Source organism: Leptosomus discolor, chromosome 1, assembly GCF_034619465.1.
Source record: "Leptosomus discolor isolate bLepDis1 chromosome 1, bLepDis1.hap2, whole genome shotgun sequence".
In the NCBI taxonomy this organism is placed as follows: domain Eukaryota; kingdom Metazoa; phylum Chordata; class Aves; order Leptosomiformes; family Leptosomidae; genus Leptosomus; species Leptosomus discolor.
Genome location: NC_141391.1, coordinates 137,008,298 through 137,034,466, shown reverse-complemented (window position 1 = coordinate 137,034,466; position 26,169 = coordinate 137,008,298). Strand labels below are relative to the sequence as shown.

The 26,169-nt window shown below is 43.4% G+C and overlaps 1 protein-coding gene across 6 annotated transcripts; it reads right to left on the bottom strand.

The window, feature by feature from the left end:
* Positions 1-1,308: 1,308 nt before the first annotated feature.
* On the bottom strand, positions 1,309-23,910 carry CD9 (CD9 molecule). 6 transcript variants are annotated; one of them, XM_086465753.1, is made up of 8 exons: positions 23,792-23,910; positions 11,283-11,385; positions 8,314-8,411; positions 7,028-7,102; positions 5,990-6,086; positions 5,323-5,408; positions 2,352-2,435; positions 1,309-1,653 (listed from the first exon to the last, which is right to left on the bottom strand). In XM_086465753.1, the coding sequence occupies exons 1-8, from the start codon at positions 23,855-23,857 to the stop codon at positions 1,588-1,590; spliced, it is 675 nt and encodes a 224-aa protein (XP_086321879.1). In that variant the 5' UTR covers positions 23,858-23,910; the 3' UTR covers positions 1,309-1,587. The 6 variants fall into 6 exon arrangements, with proteins under 6 accessions (XP_086321879.1, XP_086321893.1, XP_086321871.1 ...); XM_086465767.1 differs by having other exon boundaries at positions 5,329-5,408; XM_086465745.1 differs by having other exon boundaries at positions 5,323-5,412; positions 5,994-6,086.
* Between the last annotated feature and the right edge of the window lie 2,259 nt (positions 23,911-26,169).

The following is a 26,169-nucleotide window of genomic DNA, read 5'->3' as shown; positions in this document are numbered from 1 at the left end:
AGATTAGACTTTTCCCACCAGGCTCTCTCATGTATCCAAGAAGGAAAATTAGATCAACTCCTTTCTGGAGTCATTCCAGTCTCTGTAAGACACACAAAAGCATGATAACCATCAACTTCTTTGAAATACAGACTTTTTTTTAAGAAGGGCCCATTAACACAGAATAGTGCCACACATTACACATGAGTTGTATGGTTTGTATAACCTCTTAGATGAGAGACAAAGCACAACACAAAGGTGGGCAATACATTTGTGCACTAGTCCAGAGCTACAGCCAGAGTCTGACTCCCAAGAATTCTGATATTTCTCATAATAAACAGCCTCCTTTCAAGAGAAAGGTGGGAACAAGCAAGGACTACTAAAAGACATTTGTAGTCCCTAGAAGACAAAGACCAGAAGCCCCTAGGAACACAGCTGAGATACTACAGTAGGGGAACACCAGATACAGGTATAGCATAGCAACTTGCTGGTAAGGATCCAAGTGCATAGGCAGCTCCCACCAGAAGATATTTTAGAGAGAAAAAAACACTTAAGAAGCCATTTAGAGTAGAAGTACAGGACAAATTGGTAATTCTTTAGGCTAAGGGTTCCACACTAATATCTCTGCTCCCTCCCATACCCATTTTTAGACTTGAACAGGATAGCCACAGGTGTAGCTGCTGCTGTAAGCAGCAACTAGAGCTGTACAGTAGCTTCTCATGCAACTTTTGTTTTTTTCCACTTGGAAACCTGAGATTTGGCACACACGCTTGAGCCCTTGAGATTGTACTTCACTGGCTTTGGAGAGTCCCTTCCAACCCAAACCATTCTATGATACAAAGCACAAAGCCAGCCACTAAGAAAACTCTATGAGCATACACTATGGGAATCTGCCTTGTCCAGGGACTGAGGCCATGTCAGATGCCAGGCTGATATAAGAAAGCCCAGCTGGCTCCAGGGTAGAGCCCAGGCTGTTTGCATCCATGGTCTGACTGCATTATCATCAGTATGACAGTCATCCTTTGCCACCCTGTATGAAGATGACTGTGGAAGTGTTACAGCAGTAACATTTTAGGAGTATAAGAACTGCTTTTGTTCACACACACCGAGGAAAAGGAGGAGTGACAACACCTTTCCTAACATGCTCTGACAGTCAACTTTTCCATTCCTTGGAATTCCCTTCAGATATGGCATCAGCACAGGAGTTATTCCCTGCTTTATACTAAAGCCCTAGTGATTTAACACTGAACAGGTTATGCAAGTTCAACTCCATGCTATGCAAACAGCATGATTAATAAGCATAGTAAAATCTCTTCTCCCCCACAAACATATAATACATCTTACTCTTTATTAAGTATCAAATTGTCTCCAACATAAATTACATCCAAATTACGTAAGTTTCAAGAAAGTCAGGTATTTTATATACAATATTTTTCTTGAGTCAGATATACCTTTATCATTTTAACTAGAACATATAAAGCAAACCTACATCAGTACCAAATAAAGCATTAAAAAGGTAACAAATATATAACTTTTTAGAAATGCTTTCAGAACGCTGAAGTTAATGACAAAGATTTTTATAGTGCAGCAGTCTTGGGTTTTTAGCTCTTAGACCATTTCTCTGTTTTTGCGGATAGCGCAGCAGAGAACCATACTGAATATCATGCCGAAAATCTGTGAAGAAAGCAAACACATTAGAAGTCAGGGGACCAAAGCACATTTGTCTATCAACATGTGGACAAGCATAGCTGCTCTTCCCAGCCCAGAGGCCATATTAACACTTTACTCTGCAGTTCATGTCCCTGCCTCTCCCATCCCTCCACCTCCAAATTTCAGCCCATTCTCATGAATCCCCTTCACCCTCAATACTTCAAAACAAATCAGCTATAAATCAGTTCTCGTAAAAAAAAATTGATCATCCCAGCATATTTGCATCCATGTCATACTTTCCTCCAGAGTATTCAAACAAAAAACTGCAAATTTTCTTACTAGCACAGTTATTTCAGTTGTCCAGCAGACTCTTTAATTGCTATAAAGGAAACAAAAGCAAGAACCCCGAAGAGATACCAGGCTTGAAAAATGGGCTGGCAACATGACCAATACATCTTCACCCTATACATACACACACCACCAATAAAACTTCACCACTGCTAAAACTACAAGGAGGCAGACTGTAATCCAAAGCAGAAGCAGGGAGGTCCAAGACACCCCACCCTCTGCTGCCTCAGGGCTCCGCAGAACACACCCTGATCCTGCTGGTACTTGTCAATAATGGAATGGGCTTGTAGACTGCCATGTCTAGTGTTGAACAGACTTCTGCTGTAAGTGTCCTTTGGCCATACAGCTGCCTGCTAAATAATCTGGAAACTCACCATTACCACAGCAATGCCAAGGCCAACTGCTCCAATCACATTCAATTTTGAATTGAAGACATCATCAATGGCATCAGGGCATGACTGAAAGGAAACAGACTGTTCAGTAGTGTTTCATAATTACAGAAGTTTTGTTTCTGCTTACTTGTTTGAGCTCAAGTCTGACAACTGATGCTACACCTTCAACCAAGTCTGCCTGCACTAGAGATGAAGACTCATCTTCTGAAAGCTGATTTTCACATCTTTAAAGAGAGTCAGGGATATTCCAACACAAAAGCTGGTGAAGAAGTTTAAATCTATTCTTCAAGTATCTAAACCTCTTCACTGCGCCTTGGCTACAGCAGGATTCTCTTCTCAACACTTCAGTCAATCAGGTAGATCAAGACCAACTGCAGTTGTACTAAGACTTTGCTTGTTACTAATGGCTGTCAGCATTTAAGTTGCTGTATTGCTCAGCCCTTCTCAAAATAGATTTGAAGCCACTCTTGGTATTTGCAATTGCTATTGTTATTTTGCAGACACCTTACGGTGCACGGGAATGGCAGGATTTCATGAGCTGCGTGCATACATGCTGGGCTATAGGCAGATTTATAAAAGTGCCAGTTTGAACCTCCCAGGACCATGAATTGCCATTGCAGCTAAAGAAAAATTTAAGTCCAGTCCTTTCCCCAGCAGACACACGGTAGCCAAGAAAAAGAACAAGCTATGTTACAGAGGTAACATTACAGAGGTATGTATCTTTAAGAGCTTGGTAACTGGTCAAAGTCTCATCCCAACTCCTGTCCTACTTATTCAAGCAGCAGTCTACAGTGAGCTGCTGAAAACTACTTTTCTTTAGTTGTTCCTTATCCAGTCTAGAATGAAAGACTGAATCAAGTATTAAAGGGATATATTGGCAAGAATATCTAAAAAAAAAGTCAGAATATCTAAAAAAAAAGTCAGAATATCTAAAAAAAAAGTCAGAATATCTAAAAAAAAAGTCAGAATATCTAAAAAAAAAGTCAGAATATCTAAAAAAAAAGTCAGAATATCTAAAAAAAAAGTCAGAATATCTAAAAAAAAAGTCAGAATATCTAAAAAAAAAGTCAGAATATCTAAAAAAAAAGTCAGAATATCTAAAAAAAAAGTCAGAATATCTAAAAAAAAAGTCAGAATATCTAAAAAAAAAGTCAGAATATCTAAAAAAAAAGTCAGAATATCTAAAAAAAAAGTCAGAATATCTAAAAAAAAAGTCAGAATATCTAAAAAAAAAGTCAGAATATCTAAAAAAAAAGTCAGAATATCTAAAAAAAAAGTCAGAATATCTAAAAAAAAAGTCAGAATATCTAAAAAAAAAGTCAGAATATCTAAAAAAAAAGTCAGAATATCTAAAAAAAAAGTCAGAATATCTAAAAAAAAAGTCAGAATATCTAAAAAAAAAGTCAGAATATCTAAAAAAAAAGTCAGAATATCTAAAAAAAAAGTCAGAATATCTAAAAAAAAAGTCAGAATATCTAAAAAAAAAGTCAGAATATCTAAAAAAAAAGTCAGAATATCTAAAAAAAAAGTCAGAATATCTAAAAAAAAAGTCAGAATATCTAAAAAAAAAGTCAGAATATCTAAAAAAAAAGTCAGAATATCTAAAAAAAAAGTCAGAATATCTAAAAAAAAAGTCAGAATATCTAAAAAAAAAGTCAGAATATCTAAAAAAAAAGTCAGAATATCTAAAAAAAAAGTCAGAATATCTAAAAAAAAAGTCAGAATATCTAAAAAAAAAGTCAGAATATCTAAAAAAAAAGTCAGAATATCTAAAAAAAAAGTCAGAATATCTAAAAAAAAAGTCAGAATATCTAAAAAAAAAGTCAGAATATCTAAAAAAAAAGTCAGAATATCTAAAAAAAAAGTCAGAATATCTAAAAAAAAAGTCAGAATATCTAAAAAAAAAAGTCAGAATATCAATACAGCACTGCCTCTTAGAGGCACACAGATCAGCCACACCATTACATCCCTTTAACTTTGCAGTCTATCTACCATTTTTCTACAGTTGGGACTAGGCCATAAACACATCACAAGATTAAGTCAACAGATGAAGCTAAAACATACTTAGCAGAATAAAAGCAAACAATAAAACCTGCATGCTCTCTCAGCTACTCCCATATAGTCTAACTCATTGCATATTGTATGGATAGGACTAAAGACACAGTCTAAAGTCAGACTGAAATGTCTCATGTGGTCAGGTATTTGAAGGCACAGAATCATCTGTAGTGAAAGGAAGAGCACAAGTGGAAAAATCAAGTCATTAATTGAATTCCTGCATTGTAATACCCTTATTTGATATGGAAAGACTCATACAGGCTGTCTTTGAGCATACAGGCTGTCTTGGAACATGAAGCAACAGCACAAAGCAGTTGTAAGAAAAAGAGGAAAAGGGATAGTTAAGAACTATACAAGATGCCTCTCCTGTATCTGTGGCATACAGGCATCTTTGCAGCAATGTTTCAAAAGGGCATTCCAATTCGGAGAGCTTCACAGTGACATACTCACCTAAACAGACCAACCATTGCATTGCCCCCCTCTCCTTTTCTTGTTAAAACTTCAGACATGCTCCCACCCCATGGTCTACTTTTCCCTAACCAAGAGGGGAAGAAACAGCTCCTACACAGCACTAAAAGGGTGCTCTGGTGATAGCAGCAGCCACCAGGAGAAGAGCCCTCTAGCATTTTTTTAGGTGAAGTTTTGGCCTTACACTGTCCATCACTCCAGTGAGCCTAGTGACACACAGACCACACACTTCTTGTGCAAGTTCAGATTTCCTGCTGACCCTACTTCTTTCCACTGTGACATTATGTTCATTTTCCACAACTAGACTGATTATAGAGCTAGGCTGCTAAGTAAGTGTGACACCGGAATTTCCCATGGAAGGAATATTCAGAAACATGTTTCTCATTCTACTCATTGGGCAGAGCTGCTGGTGAATTAAGTCATGCTTTACCACTACAGAAAGAGACTCGAGTAAGGCCTTCTTCGGACAGGTGTCCATGAACTGCTGCTCAAGAGCTCCTGTAAGACCACAGCAGTCTAGCTACAAGAGAAAACAGAAAAAAAGAAAACCAGGTTAAATAATTCTTATTTTTGTTGTGTATCTGGTAAAAAAAAGGAGAAATAGGTTACAATGGGTTTTACTGCAGATCTTATGAAAATTTGTTTTGAAGTCCTGCTAATATGACTGCTATAAAGCTAATTTTAAAAAGCCTTTATTACACTAAAGGCAAGATTCTGAAAGGAAGAGCTAGATCTCATTAAGTATATACACATTAATTTTGGTGACAGCTTGTATTCCTTACAGACACAAGGATGAACTCCTCGTAGACATGCAGGTATGCATACAATGGTGCCTCTAGATCAATACCACACATCTATTTTCCCAGCTTGCTTCTGAGTTTTAGTAAGACAAGAGCTAGTTCTATGCAGTTCAGAGGGACAAAAAAGCATACCGAATTCATTGATACTATATAAAAAGATCTTCTCTGCAACTTGTTACTAGTACTCCTTTGGTTTCTTCTAGTTAGTAAGGTACTAGACTCGTAGAGGGGACTGGATCACATTGAGAACAGTGTGAACAAGCTGCATTACTGTCTAGTTTAAGTATAACCATGTACTTACAGCTAACTGAAATGCTTTCAGTGTCTCTCTGGCAGGTGCTTGAGACCTCTTTGCATAGGTTTCCTTGTAGAAGTCCTTTAACTCTTCAATAACCTACAGGATAGCAAAGAGTTGTGGTGTATTACTGTCTTACCTTAATATTAATTATGAAAAAGTTGTTTTGAGTCAGTCATTAAAAGTTCTGCAACCTACAATACCCATCCTTTTGACATGTAGAAACGTAAGGTGGACAGCATTTCTCACTCTAAATAGGTAAGCCTAACTGGTACATTCACCTTAAAAGCCACACCTAAACAGATAAGATTCAGTTTCCCTTCTAAAGCTCTGAGCTTCTAGGATGAGTAAGAGAACCAAGTCCTTGGCCCCTGATTACACAAAAATACTCATTTCTGTACCCCAGAAGTCACTGTATTCCTCTGCTGTATAATAGAAGCAGAAAAGCAACCCTGATGACCAAGCACCTCATCTTGAAAGAAGACAGAGTCTTGGCTGCTTGTGAGGGGACACCCCAGGTCAGTCATGATTTAGATACAGAAACATTCAGCCCATAGCTGACCCAACTCATATCTAGAAGTGGTAAAGCTTCACTGACGGCCCGCTTCACAGCTCAGCCAGGTACTGCCTGGAGGGCATCTCTAGTATGGAACAGCATCTTGGAGTCTGGATTCTCTGCTAGTCTCATTTTTAAGCATTTGAGTGTAATTTCTTGTATAGTTTTGCTAGAACGCATCTTCTTTCCCTCCCCCAAATTCTCTGGGTAATCAGGATTTGACTAGTACTGGTATAGATTTCAGACTGCTAACTTTCTGTGGGCACAGTCATAGAATCACAGAATTGTTTGGGTCAGAAGGCAGCTTTAAAGATCATCTAGTCCACTCCCCCTGCCATACACAGGGACATCTTTCACTAGATCAGGTAGCTCAAAGCCCCATCTAACCTGACTTTGAACATTTCCTGTGATGGGACATCCACAACTTCTGTGGGCAACCTGTGCCAGCATCACATCACCCCACCAACTTTTAAGAGTTACCTACCTTTTCTTTATTTGCAAATCCCCAGATCGCTGCAGCAATTTCAAGGGCAAAAATCACAAAAAGGAAAAGGAAGAACTAGAAAAGAAGGACCACATCATTAAGACCACAGCACCACAAAACAGCATCACATACATATACTGCAAGCTTGTCCAGTCCCCAGTGTCCAGCCTTGTGGGAACCATCACTCAACCAAGTTCCAGATGGAGGTCTGAAACACTGGTAAGACTAGGAAATGCTGCACTGGGTCAGCACTTCTTCCCAGGAGGATCAGAAAGCCTGGAAGTGTTTTCCAAGCAGAAGTCCTCCTTTTGATCAGTGTTAATTAAAACTAATCATCTGTTAACTCAGACTTTGAAGTTGCCCAGGTCGCTCAGACACCATCACAACAACTGACACTAACTTGTTTCCCTGATTTGTCACTCCTACTGCTTTAGGAGTCACTACTTAATACCTAGCTTGCTACCAACTCCCAGAGAGCCAATGGTCACTTCTTTGGCATGTATCCCACAAAACAGAAATAAAAGTGTCATCTCTGTGTTATAATTGACTGCTGGGTCCAAAACTCCACTACCATTTAAAGGCAGTTTAAAGAGAGATGTTCAGAATTACAACGAAGGGCTAGGGACATCATTTTGCATGAAATATCTGAAATTAACTTCTTCCATGACACAGAAGGGGAATTGTTCTTTCACTGGCTATAGTAGTAGTCTTTTATTAACTAAGTCTTCTAGTAATTTGGATGAGTAGTTCCACAAGTGTACAGATGTGCATGAACCCAGTAAGCTCTGCTGGCCCCTCCAGACTGAAAACAATGAGGTTGCTCTCCAATAATTGGCTTGCAGAGCAGTTGTCAACTAGAAGACCTCATCCTGTTATCATGAACAGTAGAGGCTTGTTGTTTCAAGGATCAAATATCACAGTTCTGGTCTCAAAGACTAAAGATTGCACAGCCTTCAGAGTTCAGAACAAACTGTTTAATAAATAGCATTACTCTTATCAACTTTTTAGTTCTGTGTTCAGACATACTCGCAGTCTTGATACTTCAATGCCTGAATATGTCACTAAGTCCTGAAGTCATCCTGTGTTCAAATACAGCATGGACATTTGGATTTAGGATCAGAAATGGAAACTATATTAATTTAACTCTAGCATTATGTAGGGGACCATGAGTTTAAACATTGTGAAGCCAAAACAATCAGCATCTGCTGCCCTTTAACTGCACAGTAATATTTTCCTTCCTTTCTCATCATGCTGCTAAAAATTTAAACACTACTCTGAACACTTACCAGGCCAAGCATACATTGAGATTCCTGCAATGCACCACAGCATCCCAAGAAACCAACGAGCATCATAAGTGCACCAGCTCCAATAAGGATGTAAACTCCTAGGAGGAGAGAGACACATGTATACAGGCTGGTTGAGAGCTCAGCAGCAAGGTATAAGATTAGTTGCTCCACAAATAGCATTTGTAGTTTTCACCAAGATTTAAGTTTCATTACTGAGGTGTTTCAAGTAAAAAAAGTGTTGTGCTTAATTTTCAAAGCAAACACATCTCAAAACTTGTAGGAAAATGTATTGATAAACAAAAGCTTCAACTTGTTACAATTAATGTGTACCACTATTGCAGTTTCACAAGTTTTAGAAAATGGGCAAGATAAAGCTAAGACAAACTGTAAGACACATTTTAAAACTAGCTCAGAGCCAGAGTTATCAACTTATCTTCAGATGAAGATTATGCTGCAGTTAAAGATAGCTGGAACTGGTGATTTATCAGCATCTGAGAATTCTTGAAGCACACTACCTCTAGGAGAATGGGTATTAAAAGGTGTCATAATCATCTGTCACAAGGTTTTAAATGCTTTCCCACTCTGCTCTTCCATCAGGAAACACTGAATTATTCCACCAGTCATGGTGGTAGAACTCTACACTTCAGCTGCCCAACTTGACAGGCTCTCTAACTACAAGAAACTTGACATTTTCTGCTTTGGCAAAAGCAGATACTTCTTCAAACCCTATCAAGAGACTGAGCCTGTAGACCATTCTGCCCAGAATTTAGGTAGCGAGTGTGCCAGAGCAGAGGGCAAACATTTCTGGCCTAAAACACTCCATTTATGCCAAATCCTCTCCTCCTAAGCTTGGGAACTGCCAGCTGAAGCGTTACAGCTGCTAGCTGGTGAGAGCAGCAAGATGTAGCAAGCAAAATGACTCAGTAGGATGGCAAGAAAGTATTATTGGGGTAGTGAAACATGAGCCAGAATCAGCACAAAGCAGGTAGAATTAGTATGACATTTCTATCAACATAGACAAAAATAAGTTCTAGCCTTCAGACACCAAATCAGTACTATTTAAAGAAAGCCATATGTAAGCATTTGCAAATGATACTTTCTAGATGCAAACCAGTAAGATTAACTGCCAAAATAAACATCTAGTTGGTTAAGCATGTAAGTGATTAAGCCTGACATTTCAGCAGGAAATCCTGCCACCAATTTTTTTACCTCAGCTTAAACTTTTCCCATTTTTTTTAAAAAAAGTCCATCAGAACCTCTTATTTCAGTTTATTTTCAGTTATATAGAAAGCTTTTGAGGCAAGTTGCTTTGTTACTAGGTGCAAATTGACAGATTCTTTCAATTTCCTGTTGGAAACTGCAGTCAGTAACTACTCCCATAAAAATATGTTAAAACAGTATTCCTATTAAACTTTTTTAAAACCCAGTTTAACCTACAGAGATTTCAAGTAGATTTCACTTGCTGCATTCAGCCAGTAGCTTAAGTATCACATCATAAAACTTTTACATTTTAGGAAGCAAAAGAGTTGTTTTAGACTACCCAAAATATGACTTGTTAAATATTCAGCTCAATGGCTAAGTTCAGATTTCTGTTCCCTTTCCAAGGTCCAGTTAAGAGCATTTGGAAAGCTTCCTGGCAGCTGCAAAAAGAACCCAGTTTGCTACCATGCCAGCATACCAAGGGTGAAATACAAGCTGTCTCACAGATAAGCTATCTGCATGCCTGTGGCCTCTTCCTGAAGTCACACAAGCATTTCAATATTCCCAGATATGGTCTGCAACAAGCCTAACTCATCATTCTTAACAGCAGGCACAGGCTACTCTGGTACTATAAGGCTGCAATAAGAGTTCCACCCCCCAGCATGTCTTACACAGTCTTTACTGACCCTTTAGACACTAGTTTGGGTGTTGTGACAGGTTGAGTAGCTCACTGCAGGAGCTGATTTTCTTGGCAAGACCAACCTAACCATGCTGTGGATGGCTAATGAGTGATGCCATACAGGGTACAGCAAATCCAGGTGCTACAGGAATGTGAAATACGTATGTACGAGGACTGTTCAAATCAAAGATGACACATGTGTAAGAAAGGTACATCAGAATTTGCTTTCTTCCCAATTGCTAGCAGTCTTCAAATGCAGCTACTTTGTTTCAAAAAATGTTTGAAGAACTAAGGCAACAACAACCAAAGCAGCATGTGTTCCTCTGCCCAAGCCTAAGAGTGACTATAGAGATCGAACTCTTACAGTTAGGATAACATCCAATTCAGTTACGAACTCCTACAACATTAGAATAACAAACTGAAAACATGCATGTTCATTGCCTAATTGGTAATCTTGCAAAAAGAATATATCAAGGAATAACTTCTACCTGGCCTAACTAAAGCTACATTGATCTAGGTTGCCCATAATAGTTGCTCATATAGACTAAGGTATTTGTGCATCCTTTCCGTTATGCTCAGTGTAAGTTAGCATACATAGGGCTGTATATCAGACAATAGTACATATACTTCTTCTGAGAGATGAGACAATAATACTTGTGGGTTTGGGTAGCTTAGGTTGGTCACTTTGGAGGAAAAAAATTAATTATTGATGTCATCTGTAACTACCCATTTAGAGTGAAACTTCGCTGACTTACTGTGAGACACATCAGGAAGAGACATCCTCTATGTCTACCAGGAGTCCCTGGGATTACAAAATGCTTAACTGCAGGGTTTAAGATGGGAAAAAGATGAGATGATATACAATGCAAGAGCCTGCTACCAAACTGCTAGCATGACACTGCTGCTGTCTGCACGAGAGCTCACAACAGAGGCTGGCCCCCTGCACCAGTCAGGGGATGCTGCTCTCTGCCCCACTGAGGCCGTTTAGGGTTTTGTCTTTAGCCTTCAGGGAAGACAAAGGTTTTTTAAGCAGTCTGGAAATCAGGGCACAGAAGTGTGATCTATCACCCCAAGCCATCTCCTAGTTTACCTGTGTAAAACGTCGTGTTGTTGGATTCCAGTTCAAAGATGCTTTTGGTCTGTGAATCAAACCGAAGCCATAGTCCAATCGCAAGAACTGCTGTCCCTGCAAGCTGTAAGAACAAGTAAGCCTTGTTAAATAATACCAATTAATACATTCACCCTTGCATCAGCATCAACATCAGAAGTAAACACAGGCTACGGCTCTGTTATTTAAAGAGGTGGTGACAAAGAACCAGCATAAAAGTATGGGGATACCAAATCAAGAACAAACTTAGCACCTGACATGAGGCATCTTGCTGACAGATGTGTTTACATATTAAACTACAATGCCACACGAGAACAATGCTATTCTTGATCTTTATGGAAAATACCTGAGGTTTACCAAAGTGGCAAGTGTCAGTATTTCCACTGACCCCTCCACCCATTGTTTTATTCTGTGTGACTGCAATGACATTGCATGGCTTGTGGGTCCAGAGGAGGGCCATGAAAGTGATCAGGGGTCTGGAGCACCTCCCCTATGAGGACAGGTTGAGAGAGTTGGGGTTGTTCAGCCTGGACAAGAGAAGGCTCCAGGGAGACCTTATAGCGGCCTTCCAGTACCTGAGGGGGTCCTACAGGAAAGTTGGGGAGGGACTGTTTACAAGGGCATGTAGCAATAGGATGAGGGGCAATGGTTTTAAATGAGAAACGTGTAGATTTAGATTGGATATTAGGAAGAAGTTCTTTACCATAAGCATGGTAAAGCACTGGAACAGGTTGCCCAGAGAGGTGATAGAAGCTCCATCCCTTGAGACATTCAAGGTCAGGCTTGATGGGGCTCTGGGCAACCTGATCTAGCTACAGATATCCCTGCTCACTGCAGAGGGGTTGGACGAGATGACCTTTGGGGGTCCCCTCCAGCCCAATACATTCTATGATTCTTTACACTGAAGGACAAGTGTATCACAAGAAAAAGTGCCTTGTAAGGCCAGCTAAAAGTTTTAGCATATTAAATGACTGGTAAGAGTTCAATGTACCACAGTATAGAGTTTAGAAAGAGTGCTCTTTCTTGCAAAACAGGATAAAACCAATCCAATAAGTTACTGCACTGACAGGAAGAGGAAAATACAGGCTGCTGAAATAGCAACATTGCTGTGTGCTGATCTGGAACAACACAATCAAATTTTAGATAAGATTTAGTTTTATTTTATTATCATCTCTGCCTGTGTGCATCCAGGTTCCTCTCAACATTGGTGCCTGTGTTTGTGGCAAGTTGTGTGTATAAATTAGCTTCTGGATGAAGCATCTGGCAGAAGGCATCAGTGAAGTGTTGCAAAAAAAGAGGGAACTGCACTCTGGTAAGACAAACACTAACAGTTTGGTTTGAACAAACCGAATCCTCCCTGCTTTAAAAGGAAAAAAACTGGGATCATTTTGCACACAAAAAAAGAAAAACAGAACAAACTAGAAACCTGGGAAGTGTGCTTCTCAGCTCTTCCTTCTCTCCTTTGAAAACCATTTAACTATTAAAATAAGCTCTACGAAAGTGAGACAAGGACAGAAATACCACACATTGCAGCAGACATGAAAAATTTAAATTTAACAGTGAGCAATAAACTTAGAAAGTCAGGAGCTTTGGTAAGGCAAAGCATTCATAAAAAAAGTTAAACCCTTATCTCTGATAACAAGTTCCTTCTAGGAGGGAACAACATTCTTGATTTGTCTCCAAGAAACTGGAAAGCATTTCCTAATGGAAATTTTCAGGAAGAATATGGAAGGCATTCCCACAGAAAGCATCCCTCTGCATACCGCTTCCACACGGAGCCCAACTCTTCCAGCCTCATGCTCTCCCCATGGGTTGCCCAAGAGCCCTTTCTCCCTGCTATAGAAGTGTCATGCTTAAATCCAGGCACAGCTTCGCTGCCCCTGACTGCCTTCCCTAGCCTCCTAGGACTCAGGTATCAGCAAAGAAAAAGCAAGAGGTCAGCCATGCCAGAAAAACCAGCATTTCTTGTACGGCAGACACCTGACTCCCAAGTCTGCCTCAAAGCAAAGCTGCAGGGTTTTAACTGGGAAAAAGATGAAGTGATACACAACGCAGAAGGAGCCAAACCCAAATGGAGGTTTCCAGACTTACGCAAAAGGCCCTTTGTTGGTGTCAGGGGTGTGTAGGCACAGGCTTACTCACAAAGCACGCAGCAAGAACAAAGCCTGCACATACCTGCTGCTTTCCTTGTTAGGGCTAGGCTGACGAAATAATTTTAAGTTATGCCAAAGAACCTTGGTAGTATATAGTATGTCACAACAGCATTATTATTTCAATTTGTTGTGCCACAGCAGCACCCCAGGGGATGGGAGAGGTGCAAGACAGGGACTCGCAGCGGGAAGAGTTGCTGCTCTACCTGTGCTCACTGCTACAGCATCACTTGAAAAAAAGCCTTTGCAACCTCATCTCACTTCAGTTCAAAAGCCAGGAGGGCTTAGTGATGGAAAAAAACCTCACACACCACTTCTAGCCTACAGTTAAGTCACCCAGTATTTAAGAATACTCTGTCTGAGACTCACTTTCCTGGGTCAAACTTTTTTTATAGGCATCCAGATCTGCAGCATAAGAAATCTACAGCCTCTGCTTGTTTTGCTAGGAACTCATGAATTGCAAAGCCACAAGCCTGAGCACACCCTGCTGTCTGCACCTACCTATATTTGTGGTTGACAAGCCTCAGTGTTCAAGTAGAGAGCGTGGGGGCAGCACTGCAAACACAGCAGGACACAGCAAAAGACTGTAAAACTAAAACCCAGAGCTGATCCCCCAGCACACCTTTAAGGCCAGAGTATTCAAATCATGAAGAAACTCTAAGCTGTACTACAACTATGTAGATAATCGTACAAGTTCAAGCAAAGCAGAACACTCAGTCAATGATCTCTTCAAGAAAAACTGGCTGGTTAACATTAGGGAGAGCTAACATACTTAGTATGTCTCCTTTTAAAAAACAGACTTAACTCTGATTGGGAGGGAGGGTTGTCATGTTTTCTCCTTGGGAAAGCAGTCATCTTGTGAAAAAAGTTATTATCACCAGGAGGCAAGAGCTTACTATGGAATCACAGAACAGTGATAATACTTGATGTCAGTGAACTGTTCCACATCACTAAAAATTTGTAGGACTAAGTAAAGTGATAATTCTCTCCCTAGTGCACCAGAACAACAACAAAAAAATGCAGCTCCTTCTTGCAAGACCACTGAATGACCACTGAACTAAAAAAAAAAACCAAAACAAAACAAAAGAGAGGCCGTTTAAGCAGAGGGCAAGAAAGTCATCTGAAGCTTCAAGTTTCCATCAAAACAATGAGAGATGAGGGCACCAACACCAGTCTCAGAGGAAGAGGCAAGCACAGCCCCACAGGCACCCACTGCACTTGGCAGCATCTCAGACCAATCTGGCACAACAGAGGCTGGTATGAGGTCACCTCCTCTGCTCAGCAATGCTATATGCCAGTAGGTTTTGGCAGCCATGTTGGGGTGGGTTTTGGTAGCTGTGTTTTTCACCCCTGGGAAAGGGGTGCAAGCCACCACCCCCCATCCCTTGGCTGCACAGAAGCAGATCCCCTGAAAAGCTGGTTGTTGGGTTTTTAATCCAAGTGTCTTCCCAATCTAGCAGACCAACAGACCCATTTTGTCACAGGAGTTGAGTAATACAGGATATTTCTAAGTAGATCTATTCTGTGCAGATAAAGAACAAAACTGTCTGTTTTCCTGAAGCTAATCACTTTGTGGGTGCAAAAACCTACAAAACTAAGAAAAAAGCAGGTTTGTGTGCTTAAGAAAGATGTAAATAGTATGTTTCTGCAGTAACAAGTATAGGAAGGGAAACTCAGAAGACAGGGTTTTTCTACCAATCTGACCAAAACATGAAGTTAAAGGGGTACTACCCACTCAGTGTGGCAGGGACTCTCCAATAACAGCATGTCCTGGCACAAGAGTGCTACCGATGTCCCGGCACAAGTGTGCTACCGATGTCCCCGTCCAAGCTAACGAGAGTTACTTTGGTTCCCCTAGCCACTACCAAGCATCTCAGCTCACTTCTGCTTGACTTATCTCTACTCTATAGCTGCAATGGACATATGCTAAGCAAGGATAAAAATACTTGGTCACTCGCCCTCCAGTCCTATGGAGGCTCCTTAGGTTTTTTTGCATCACATGCAAACATACCCTCATTGTCTCACAGGTTCTACTCCTGCATGCACCCTTCTGCCCATCGCAACAGGAAAAAAAACCCACAAACCACCTTGCTTTGTCTTCCTTTCTTACACAGCCCTGCACCTTCCCCAGTGAGCCTCCTGTGCAGGACCTCCCTCATCCCACCCATCCAGCCCCACACTCGTGCCTTCTCCAAAGTCAGCCCTTTCCATTGCTCTGGTCACCCCCTGCAAACTACACAGTTTTGCTTCTGAGCACATCTACGGGTGTGTTCCAGTGTTTATCTTTGACACTTTGCTTTCTTTTAGCCTTCCACCCGACAAGAGATAACAGACAAGTGCTGCGTACCACTGCAGAGGACCGTTGCTATATAGATGAGAAACAACCCCTCTATCCTGGAGGCAGAAGCCATACAGAACACTCTGCCTTCTTCCCCTCACAATACTTGGCTAACTCCAGCACGAACTTGGAGCATTCAGTGCTGAGGCATGCTATCAAGAAATTTCCACTGCATACTTTTTTTCCCCCCCCATTAACACCTAAGGTTTCACAGATACAGTCTCCTAGCAGAAGGCTTGCAAAGGGAATCATTGGATTTAATGATACTGGTATAAACACAGATTAAAAGCTTGAGCATTTCAAACCAGAAATTCCAATTTGTATTAACATACCCATGATACAGCAATACAGGACACTACTTTGGGAAGCTGGAAAGTTTTTAGGTTTAATCATTATTTTGCAAGGACCGTTTTCTTCAGTCCCTTCTGATCTTGTTACCTTGATCTACCTCAAGAAAGGACAATCCCCAGACAAACACCACACTTGCTGCAGATATCTTAGAGCATCTTACCTTTCCATGGACAGAACCGCCGCTCAAGGGGCTCAAGGTCCAAACAGATATCAAGTCTCTAGAACTGGCAGATAAAACTTTGGGAGGGACATAATTCCCCCCACCCCCACATCCACATCCACCAGGTTACCACCACCCTTTACTCCACTTCCACAGCATGGAGGCAGGGATAGGGGGGGAAAAAAAAAAAAAAGAGACACTGCAAGAACTTCTGACATACGGATCAAAGCCTGTAAAAAAAGCCTTCGTGCAGGTAACTATGGGTTCTGCTGGTTTTTGCACATTCAGGCCAAGCTTATATGCAACTTCTAGCACATTTGTGGCATTGCATCTAGCAGAAGATAAGTCAGTATGTGGAAGAGTCAGTCAAAAGTACTACTTTTAGTGTTGTCAGCTCAGCATTGCATCTAACAAAATACTGTTACAAATTTTTTCTTGAATTAAGAAGGTATGTCAGGCTTTACATGACTATTCCTTACATAGGTTTTACCCAGGATGTACCAAGCACATGCTAAAAAACCCCACTATCTTTCCTTCACCTCATAAACAGGTGAAAACTTTCAGCTAAAAACATCAGATCCTCTTCTGCATAAAACAGACAAATAACTTTTTCATAACTGTGCAAGACAGCGGATCAACAAAGCCAGGACCAGATATATAACGTTGCAAAGCACAGACAGAGAAATTGAGAACACTGCAAACAGTAATGAACTGTGTTTGTCCCGTTACTTGCTGGTACCCTATAAATAAAAGCCCATAAACACTAAGTACAGATGAAGCTCAACATCACTCTAACCCCTTAATTACAGGATTCGTGTTATCCACAACAGCACAGGTTTTCAAACTTCTGAAAAAAAAACCCACTTCCCTAACAGATGTGCAATGAGGGCTAACAGTTATATAAGAAACAGCAGCTATTTCCAAACTCATTTTAAAAAAATAGATTGGAAAGGAAGCTTTCTTTCTGCTTAAGCTAGTTTCAAGAATGTTGTGGGCTAAGTTAATGTCACAGTATTTATTGTAATAAAATGGTGCTCCAGTACAGTAGGAGCAGCATTACAGAATTCCTGAACCACCGCCAAGACTAGTGCCCATTTCATACAAGTTCCTATTCAGAAGCCAGTCTACTATATTTGCAATTTAAATTGCCAATAGGAGCTAAGACTGCTAGAACTTTAGGTTCAACTAGCTTCACATCAGGTTTCTCAAGGCAACACCCTCCAACACTATTCCTGACTTCACAGAACTTACTAGAGTCAAAATACATTGAGCTGAGCCCAAGCATCATTTTGATTCATATGCTACAGCCAGCAATTAAACCAGCTGATTACAAAAAGCAGCAGCAACTAATTTCTGTTCCTTTTGTATGCGTGTGCAAATATACATACAAACACACACATGCATATTTCCCTGCCCATCCTGCAAGTCCTCTTCTCCTGAGTAGGGGAAAACCCTCTGCAGAAGTCAGAGCACCAAACTGCTACTGTCTGTTCTTGGTGCTGCATGAGCAGATGAGATTGCTCAGAACTAAGTCACAGGTATCTTCAAGTTACAGAAAGAAAAGAGCCCTCCAGGCCTCATCTTGCTAATCTTACTTTGGCAGGCACTCCCATAGACAAATGCATTTGTTGACAGAGCACAAAACACTCTGAAGAGTAGAGAGCCAGGACAAGACAGTTGCCTATAGTGTAAAGGAGTAAGAAAATAATTGCTCAAAGACTCACTGTGAACTCCAACTGTATGCTATAATACATTAAATCATAAATATTAGCAGCAGTCTTTGTATTCCACAAAATTCACAAATGAAAAACCTTGCATTTGAGTTTAATGATGCAAGCCCTTGCTTTTGTTCAGCAGCAGAAACCCAGTGTTGGAACATGCAGGCACACGCTCCATATGTGCGGCCATGCCAGGCACTTGCCCAACATGCACCACGCTGTCTAGAGGAGCCAAGAATTTTACCAGGAAGAGACTTTGTCACCAGGGCCAACAAGCCTGAGCAAACCATGTGAGTTAAGGGAGCTCAGCTAGAGGTAGTTACTCGTTACACAACTCAAGGTAATCAAGCATACGCTCACACTAAAGTTGTTCAGAATCAGTTTTGGTAAGACCACGCCTCTGCTCAGGTTTAAGGCACACAATGTGATACCTCCATTGACTTCTTCCCAAGCCTGAGCCAGCCTGGTGGAAAGAAATCTTTATATTAGTTCTGTATCAGTCTCAACACCTCCCTCTCCCTCCCCCACCCCAAGTCAACTCCCAAACTTCCAAAGAACCGAACCAGTACAGCATTTATTACAGACCAGACCCAATCAAAGATGCCAGGGCCAGCACCAGAGACACCGAGACAGAAGAGCGGTATGCAAACCCAGGTGGGAGTACACCAGCCCTAACAAGAGCAGCACAACAGCAGCACAGAGCTTGGTGTCTGCAGCAATATTTTAACTGAAGGGAAAATACAGCCACCCCCCATTCCCATACCTCAGAGGGGACTGGATCACCTAACTTACTGATCTATCCAAGCACAACAGTAAAAACCATTCCTTACAAATGCAATGCTTAACCAGACTTCAGAAACATTTTTAGCAAGCATCCAGAAGTCCTGTCCCATCCCATTTTCACACCCCCCCCCCCCCATCCCGCTTCCCTTTAGGTCACAAGCACATTTTAACCAAAGCTCTGGAGTCCTAAAAGTTTCAGAGAATGTCATGCTAGTGAGATATACACTTGGCCCAGCCTTACCAACTGGAGAAAAGCCATCAGGCCAGTTACCGCCATAATCTAGCACAGCATCCTACAAGGGGGCTCCTCAGGAAGAGTTATCAGGGCAGGTAGTAGCATTTCCCAGGATTAACCTCCGAGTTTACATGTTGAGCAAAGATTCAGTACCTTTAGAGAAGAAAAATTAACTGAAGGCTGCTAAACACCATGTCAGCTAGGTACCCCTTGAACTTCGCAACACCTCCTAGGGAGCAAGTGCCATCAACATACCCACAGCCATACCATTTTCTTCTGAAACTTCCTCTTTTCAGACTTAACACACCTCAGTTCTACTCACTGACTCTTCCAATACAGTCAGGCCCTACCTACTACCTGGTCAACTGTGATCCCACAGACCTCCAGCACATTTCACTCATCTGTTTCCAGGCTGAAGAATCCCAATAGCAAAACCCCTCCTCTTCCTTTCCCAAACATTACCAAGCTCTACTATATTCTTCTCAAGGTAGGCAAGTAGACCAGAGCAGCCCACAGCACTGCAGGATACCAGCACACCATGGATTTATGCAGTGGCACCATCTTTCCTCTTCTCTAGGTCCTTCACTTCTGAAGCTGGTTTTTCTCTGTTGTTGATAAGCACTCACCTGGTGCTTTTGTGAAGCCATTGTAGACCCTTTTCTCCCAAGACTTCATTGCTCTGTGGCAGCAGCTACCCCTGAACCAACTCGGTCGTAACTCCAAGCTGCTTCCTGCTCCTCCACACATGCTACTTGATGCCTACTTTGGCAAGTGTCTTGCTTTACATTGTCACATAGCCTGCTAGGTCAGCATGCACCCATCTTCACTGCTCTTGAATAAGGGATGCTACTCGTGCACTGAAGTGTTACATCACATGCTTTTCCAGATGAGATGGGACTGTACTGACCACCACGCAACTTGCTCCCACATGCCAACTCTGCTGGTTCTCTCCACCACAAGAGAGCTCCACCTCATCTCAACCCTGCCTCTGCTCAGTCAGTGATTTCATCCCTGCCAGGATCTTACTCCAGGACTGCTTACTTTCTCTAAGAGCCCTGAGTTTTCCAGGAGACATTGAACAAGTGAACTAACACCAACCAGCCCTTGCTGTCTCTAAGATTCAGGCTTTTAAAGGCTTCAAGTTAACAGCTTCACGAAGTTCAACTTCCCCTTGCAGTAGCCATTCTCTCTCCTCCAGTGTCACATTTCCATGTATACACCAACTTTTCATTTTTAATGAATCTTCTCCTCTGCCTATTCCAGAGGAACAACATGTGCCACTCTCTACATACCTCAGAATAACATAAAACAAAAAACGCAGCCTCAAATTCACCACATTCCAGCCCTCAGGCAAGGAGGTGGGCGGTGAGCAGGAGGTTTTACTTAATCGGAATGCATTTATAGTTCTGAAGTAACTGTTGTGTGACCCTGGAAAGCTGTTAATCATCATTTGCTGCTGTTGTTTCACCACCTTTTCACCAAGGTCAGTTCAAGCTTCTGAGGAATTCAGAGTCAAAGATCAGTTACAGCACAGAACTTCCCCAAGGTCTTCCCCAAGCACCTCCAGTAAAAGAAGGTCCCACAGAATGTCACTCCCAACATATTCTCACACCTGGACCAATTACTGTCTGTAAGGATTCCCTGGGAAGCTCCCTGGTCCTAACATGTCTGAAGAGGGATACGTTAGCTGGGTTTGCTATTGCAAGTTATTCCTGAAGCTTTCCTTTGGCTAGCCTTAATATATTTTTGTATTTGACCTGCCAGCATTTATGAATCTTTATCTCCTTCCTTTGGACACACCTTCAACTTCTTGGGTTTCCCAACTTTTGATTTAATGGCCTCCTATACCAAGCTGTTTCACTCCTCCTGCTTCCTCTTGCCCTCGCTTGTCAAGTCCGATGGAGGCAAACAGATGCCACCTTATGTGCAATCTACAAATACCTGCAGGTTTGCTGCAGACCATTTAAATTCCTCACCTGTCCTTTTGAGGCAACTTATTTTAAAAAGGAGGTCCTGTGTGAACTTGATCACAGCTTCACAGGATCTTTTAGCTTCTCTTGCTCCAGTAGGTGCACTAAATCCAACTACATCGTCACCACTTCCGAGTCGCACTTGGGCAATAGGACCCCCACCCACGGGCTACTCATAATCAAGCAAAGGCTTGTTTGTTATCTTGAGGGGGGTTCCCAAGGCCAAGAGCCAGTCACTGATTGTGCCTTCAATTTTAGGATTAGGCCTAACACTTTCACTCAATTTACTTCCATTACTTAACAGACTTCTCACATCTCCAATACTGTAAGAAACATTAAAGCTTTCTTTTTTATTGGGGTCGTTCCTGTCCTCTAGTGCTGCCTGCCCCAAGACACCTTTCTTTTCTTTTTGCACTGTGCATTGAGGCCTAACAGTCTAAAATTGCCCAAGATACTGCTACTTTATAGCTCCATAGAGGACATGAGGTTCACTAACATTATATTTGAAACTTCCCTTCCACAGTTTTGTTAGGGCACAGATACGTGTAGTGAGCCCTGAGAGCCAAGGACTACTCCAGCTCATTTACAAACACTTATTTCTGGCTAACCCAAGCTGCTCACATCTACTTCCTCCTGGTGCTTCCAGCCAGTTGCTGGCATACTCAGCTAGTAAGAAGCACTGATCTCCATTTTCTTACTCTTTCTCTTCCTTTTCCAACATCCTAGCTGGGCTCTGCCAACCCCCAAGAAGGCCACTTGAAGAGCTGCATCCTTATGGCTCCTCTGGGCAGCTGTACCAGCCTATGCAAGGTATAGCCCTCTTCCCCACCACCACTCTTCCTCCCCTCCACCCTGTTAACATGTCAAACCTGCAGTCATGCTTACTGGGCACCCAAACAGGTAATTAAAGCTTCTGAGCTTTATCACCATGACATTCCCAAGTAACAGATACCTCCTGAGCAAAACAAAAAGACACTCCCTGTTCTTAGACCTGGGCCCCCCCAGGCAGCAGAGCATTGATGCTCATCTTAAGAGCATCTTTGAGGCAATGCCGTTCCCACAACAAACATTCTTGTGCTATGAAACAGTTTGTAAAAAGTCTGTAGCTTTAAAAAATAAATATAAAAACCCACAAGGCAAACCACGAATATGTCCTGTTTCAACAAGAGGTTCAGCACCTCACTGACCCAGAGGTTTCAGCCAGTGCATTGTCAGGCTTTTTCTTATTACCAGCTATAACCCTCCAAATATGACACCCACCCCTGCCCCTGCTCACCCTGCTGGCAAATCTCAGGTGGCAATATATGCTTTCCTGTCCCCTTGTAAAGTTCCTTCACACAACTTCCCTCAACTTCAGCCGAGTTCCATTTTCTTACTTTGCTGAACCCCTGTTTTTAAGTTGATAGATCACAAATGTTTTACCTGTTAGCACTGCATCTTTCAGTCATCCCACATGCAATACTGTAACTGACTGCAGAAGTGGTTTCTTTCCACAGCTCCAACTTAATTTCTCCACATCAGAGGGTGGAAAGGAGTCACACATGCATTTCTCCACTGTAGCAGACAGCCAAAAGAAAATTCATTTTTTGAACCTTACACTTCACACCTATACACATTAGGCACACAGGCAGGTGTACTGTGTTCCACGTGTACTTTTCCAGAGGCAGATGATGCTAAATTCAGACGTCCACACCCCAAGTGCTTGAGAAGCAGCCGTAAGCCTCAGTTAAGCCATGCTTTCTGACACTGCCTGGCAAACAGAGTCGTGCCAGAAACCGCACTGGAAATAGTATTTCAATTTCTGACGGTGGTGCGTTCCTAGGGATTAAAGTATTTCAGTATTTTCTTTATGAAAATACTGCCCAGAAGACCCAAGGCAGAAGCCACAGCTTCAGCAGAAGCTCCAACCAAGACGAGTTCACGTACACAACGACCGGGACCACAAGCGCGAACTTGTAAGCGATCGACTCACCTCCCCCCCGCCCCCCCCCCCCCAGCCCCGTTACAGCCTTCGCACCGGTACAAGCTACCGACGAGTACAAGGGGAGTTTCTGTGCGAGCGGGCGAGCGCTGTATGTACTGCTGGGGGCGGGGGTGTGGGGGGGAGCTACCCTCACACCTACACCTAGCACCCCCCGCACACGTCAGCGGGCAGGACACACAGCCTGCCTTCTGCCGACCACTGTCCTATCCAAACAAACAAACAAACAAAAAAAAAAAGAAAAAGAGAATAAAGTAGCGACCCGGGTAGGTATCTTGTTCAGACACCTCCCGCCGAGTATCCGGCACGCAGCACATTAAGCGCCGCAACAGGTAACCGGGCGCCGCTCCCCCTCCCCGAGCGGCCGGGGACACGCCCGTCCCGGCGAGGCGGCTCCAGGCGCCGCGAGGGAAGAGGCGCCCGCCGGGGCCACCCCCGCACGGACCCCGCCGGGCTGCGGAGAGAGCGGCGCGGAGAGGGCGGCGCGGAGAGGGCGCCGCTGCCGCCGCCCCGCCCGGAGGGCGGTGGGAACCCCCGCAGCATGAGGGAGCGTGGGGAGCAGGGCCGGGCACCCAGCTCTCTCCTCCCGGGCGGGGCGGGAAAGGAGTAAAGAAAACGGCAAAACAAAACCAAGTAACAACAACAGAAACCCAAATAAAACCCCCACCCCCGGCACTCTGCCCCTCCCCACCCCCCTCCCGTGGGTTCCCGCCGGGGCAGGAAGGAACGAGCGAAGGGGCACGGTCCCGCCGCGCCCCGGGCTCCGCAGCGGGGGTTCCCCCGGGGTCGGAAGCGGGTCCCTCACCCAGAAGATGAAGTTGAAGCCGAAGAGCAGGTACTTGATGCACTTGGTGCCTCCTTTGACGGGCATGGTGGTGGCGGCGACGGACGCGCGGCGGCAGGGACAGCGGCAACGAAAGCACCTCCGCCCTGCACCACTCCTTAAATCCGGCTGCCCCTAGGTCTCTCCCGGGCTCCCCCCTCCGCGCGGCTGCCCGGCCCCCTCTCCGCCCCTGGGCGGGTCGCCCAATGACCCGCTCCCGCCTCTCCCCGCACCTGCCACCGCCCCGCCCCGCCCCGGCAGCGGCCTGGCCCCCCTCCCGCCCCCGCTGCGCAGGGGCCTGCGCGGGTTGGGGAGCCCGGCGGTTGTTCCAACCGCGGGCGCGCACGGCCCGGGCGCGGCGTCCGTCTGGGTGCGGAGCTGCCGCGCCCCGGCGCCCAGCGGCCGTGGTCGTGCGGGGGAAGTAATTGGGTGCTGTGGCAGTGTCATGGGCGAGAACATGGACAGGCTGCAGCTGTGTGTGGGCCAGTACTTCGCCTGCTCTGGCATAGGTCTAGTTTAACTTAAACGCATCGGTCTAGCTTAAGTGGGTGTTCCCATACGAGATAAACTGACGGCATAGTTTAACTGCTTTAATCTTTCAAATGCGCCTGTACAAAATTGTGAGCATGCAATTTAGAAAAGTCAGGTGGGAGTGATCTGCGAAAGAACTCCGCAATCCAAGTTGATTGTGAAGCAGGTATGTTTATTACAGCTCTGCAGCGCTGGGTGCAGCAAGGGTCAGGCACCCTAAGGATGCTGGCACCCCGGGCCGTGGCAATTGTGTCCTATTTAAAGCAACAAAACTTACATATTTACATATTTATCACTCTGTCCCGCTTCGGATGTAAATTAGATCTCCTCCCCCTTGCACAGGCCCAGTCTTCCCCTTTGGGGGTCTTTTGGTGGTCTTGGGGAGGAAGTAAGAGTTCCTTGATAGTCTTCATCGTGATTGTCTTTTGAACCCATCCTCCAGAGTGCGCAGTTCAGGCACAGCTGGGCAGTGTCTTGCCCTGCAACCACAGCTCAAGGCAACATCCCCCTCCGTGGTCACGTCTGTTGCACAAATACAATTTCTCCCTCATCCCCATCTTACCTAAAACAATGAAGCAGGCCTTCGAGTAATCAAGACCCTACTTAAGCCCTGCCAAGGGCAGGGGGTTACACTCTTGTTTACCAAAGACAAGGCTAGCTAGCTAATATTGCAGAGACTAAAGCATATCACACATTTCAAGAAGAATATTTTCAGATATTTTCTACTTTCCCATATCGGGAGAAGTTTCAGCACGCCAGCCGATCTGCTCTGTACCTGGCTGCGCGCACACCCTTCGGTCACCCCGGCTGTGAGGCAGAACGTGTTAAATTTCGGTGAAGAATTTACCTTTGATTTTAATGGGAAGTTCAGCACTCAGCTTCTGAGTCTGTTAGCTCAGGAGCGAAAACCGAAGGCTTGTACCTTAATTTGTCTTTAATACAGTGTGGCTAAAATTCAGCAGTTCTCAAAAGTCAAAAAAAAACCCAAGCAGAAAGAACAGAAAATACTTACTGAAATGCAAATAAAACCATGTTGGAGTTATTGTTGCCAAAATAAATGATAAGATAGAGCGCATTCCAGAGCTAATACGGTGGAGGAGCCATTGAATTGAGCAGCTGTTTCTCAGAGCACGTTTCAAAACATTGATATGTTTCCATTAGAAAGCAAGGCAGAAAAATAAAGAACTAGGAAAAATGCAGAGATGATTGTGAGGGCACAAGCATAGCCAAACTGGGAGGCCTCTGCTGCTGCTGCACCACAGGTAGGAGTGGAAAAGGAGAGTTTGGGAAGGGCGTCTGGCTGCTGCGTTGCTGTTTGTGAACCGTGCCTGGCTGTAGCCAAGCATCCCAGTGGCCTGATGGTCTGAGGGTCCGAAAGCAGAAGGGTGGGGAGCCGCAGTGTGTTAAATGATGCCATCGGAAGTCTGCTGCTGCTCTTGGTTTGGGGTCTCTAAATGGGCTGGTAGTAGATGAGCTTGACTCCAGAGAAGAGAGCGAACAGTGCTTAACTCAAAGCAGACTCTACCTCAAGCATTTTGGTTTGTTACGTAAGTCAGCAAAGGGAACTGGAGGGATGGAGGCTGGCCACAACAATATAGATCCAGCAAGGCTGAAATTAGTAAATGCACGTGACTAAACTTTTGCAGTAACTGTAAACTGAGCGGGTGAAGGTCCTGTGTCTCACTCTTGAGCTGGGACTGATTTTCTGTATGGTTTTGGGACTTTTTTTTGTAACTTTGCCATTAAGAATTTATGCCTGTTAGTTAATATCAGTGATACGGCTTTCCTTGACTTTCTAAAGTTAAGGATAAAAGAAAAACTTTGGATAC

Bases quoted from the DNA above. Each gene is read 5' to 3' on its own strand.
- CD9 (XM_086465753.1), bottom strand. From the start codon at position 23,857: ATGCCCGTCAAAGGAGGCACCAAGTGCATCAAGTACCTGCTCTTCGGC. The intron at 7,103-8,313 runs GTAAGTGTTCAG...CTTCTTTTCTAG, and splicing joins CTCAATGTATGCTTGGCCTG to TTCTTCCTTTTCCTTTTTGT. The intron at 5,409-5,989 runs GTACATGGTTAT...TCTTGTAGCTAG, and splicing joins AGCATTTCAGTTAGCTGTAA to ACTGCTGTGGTCTTACAGGA.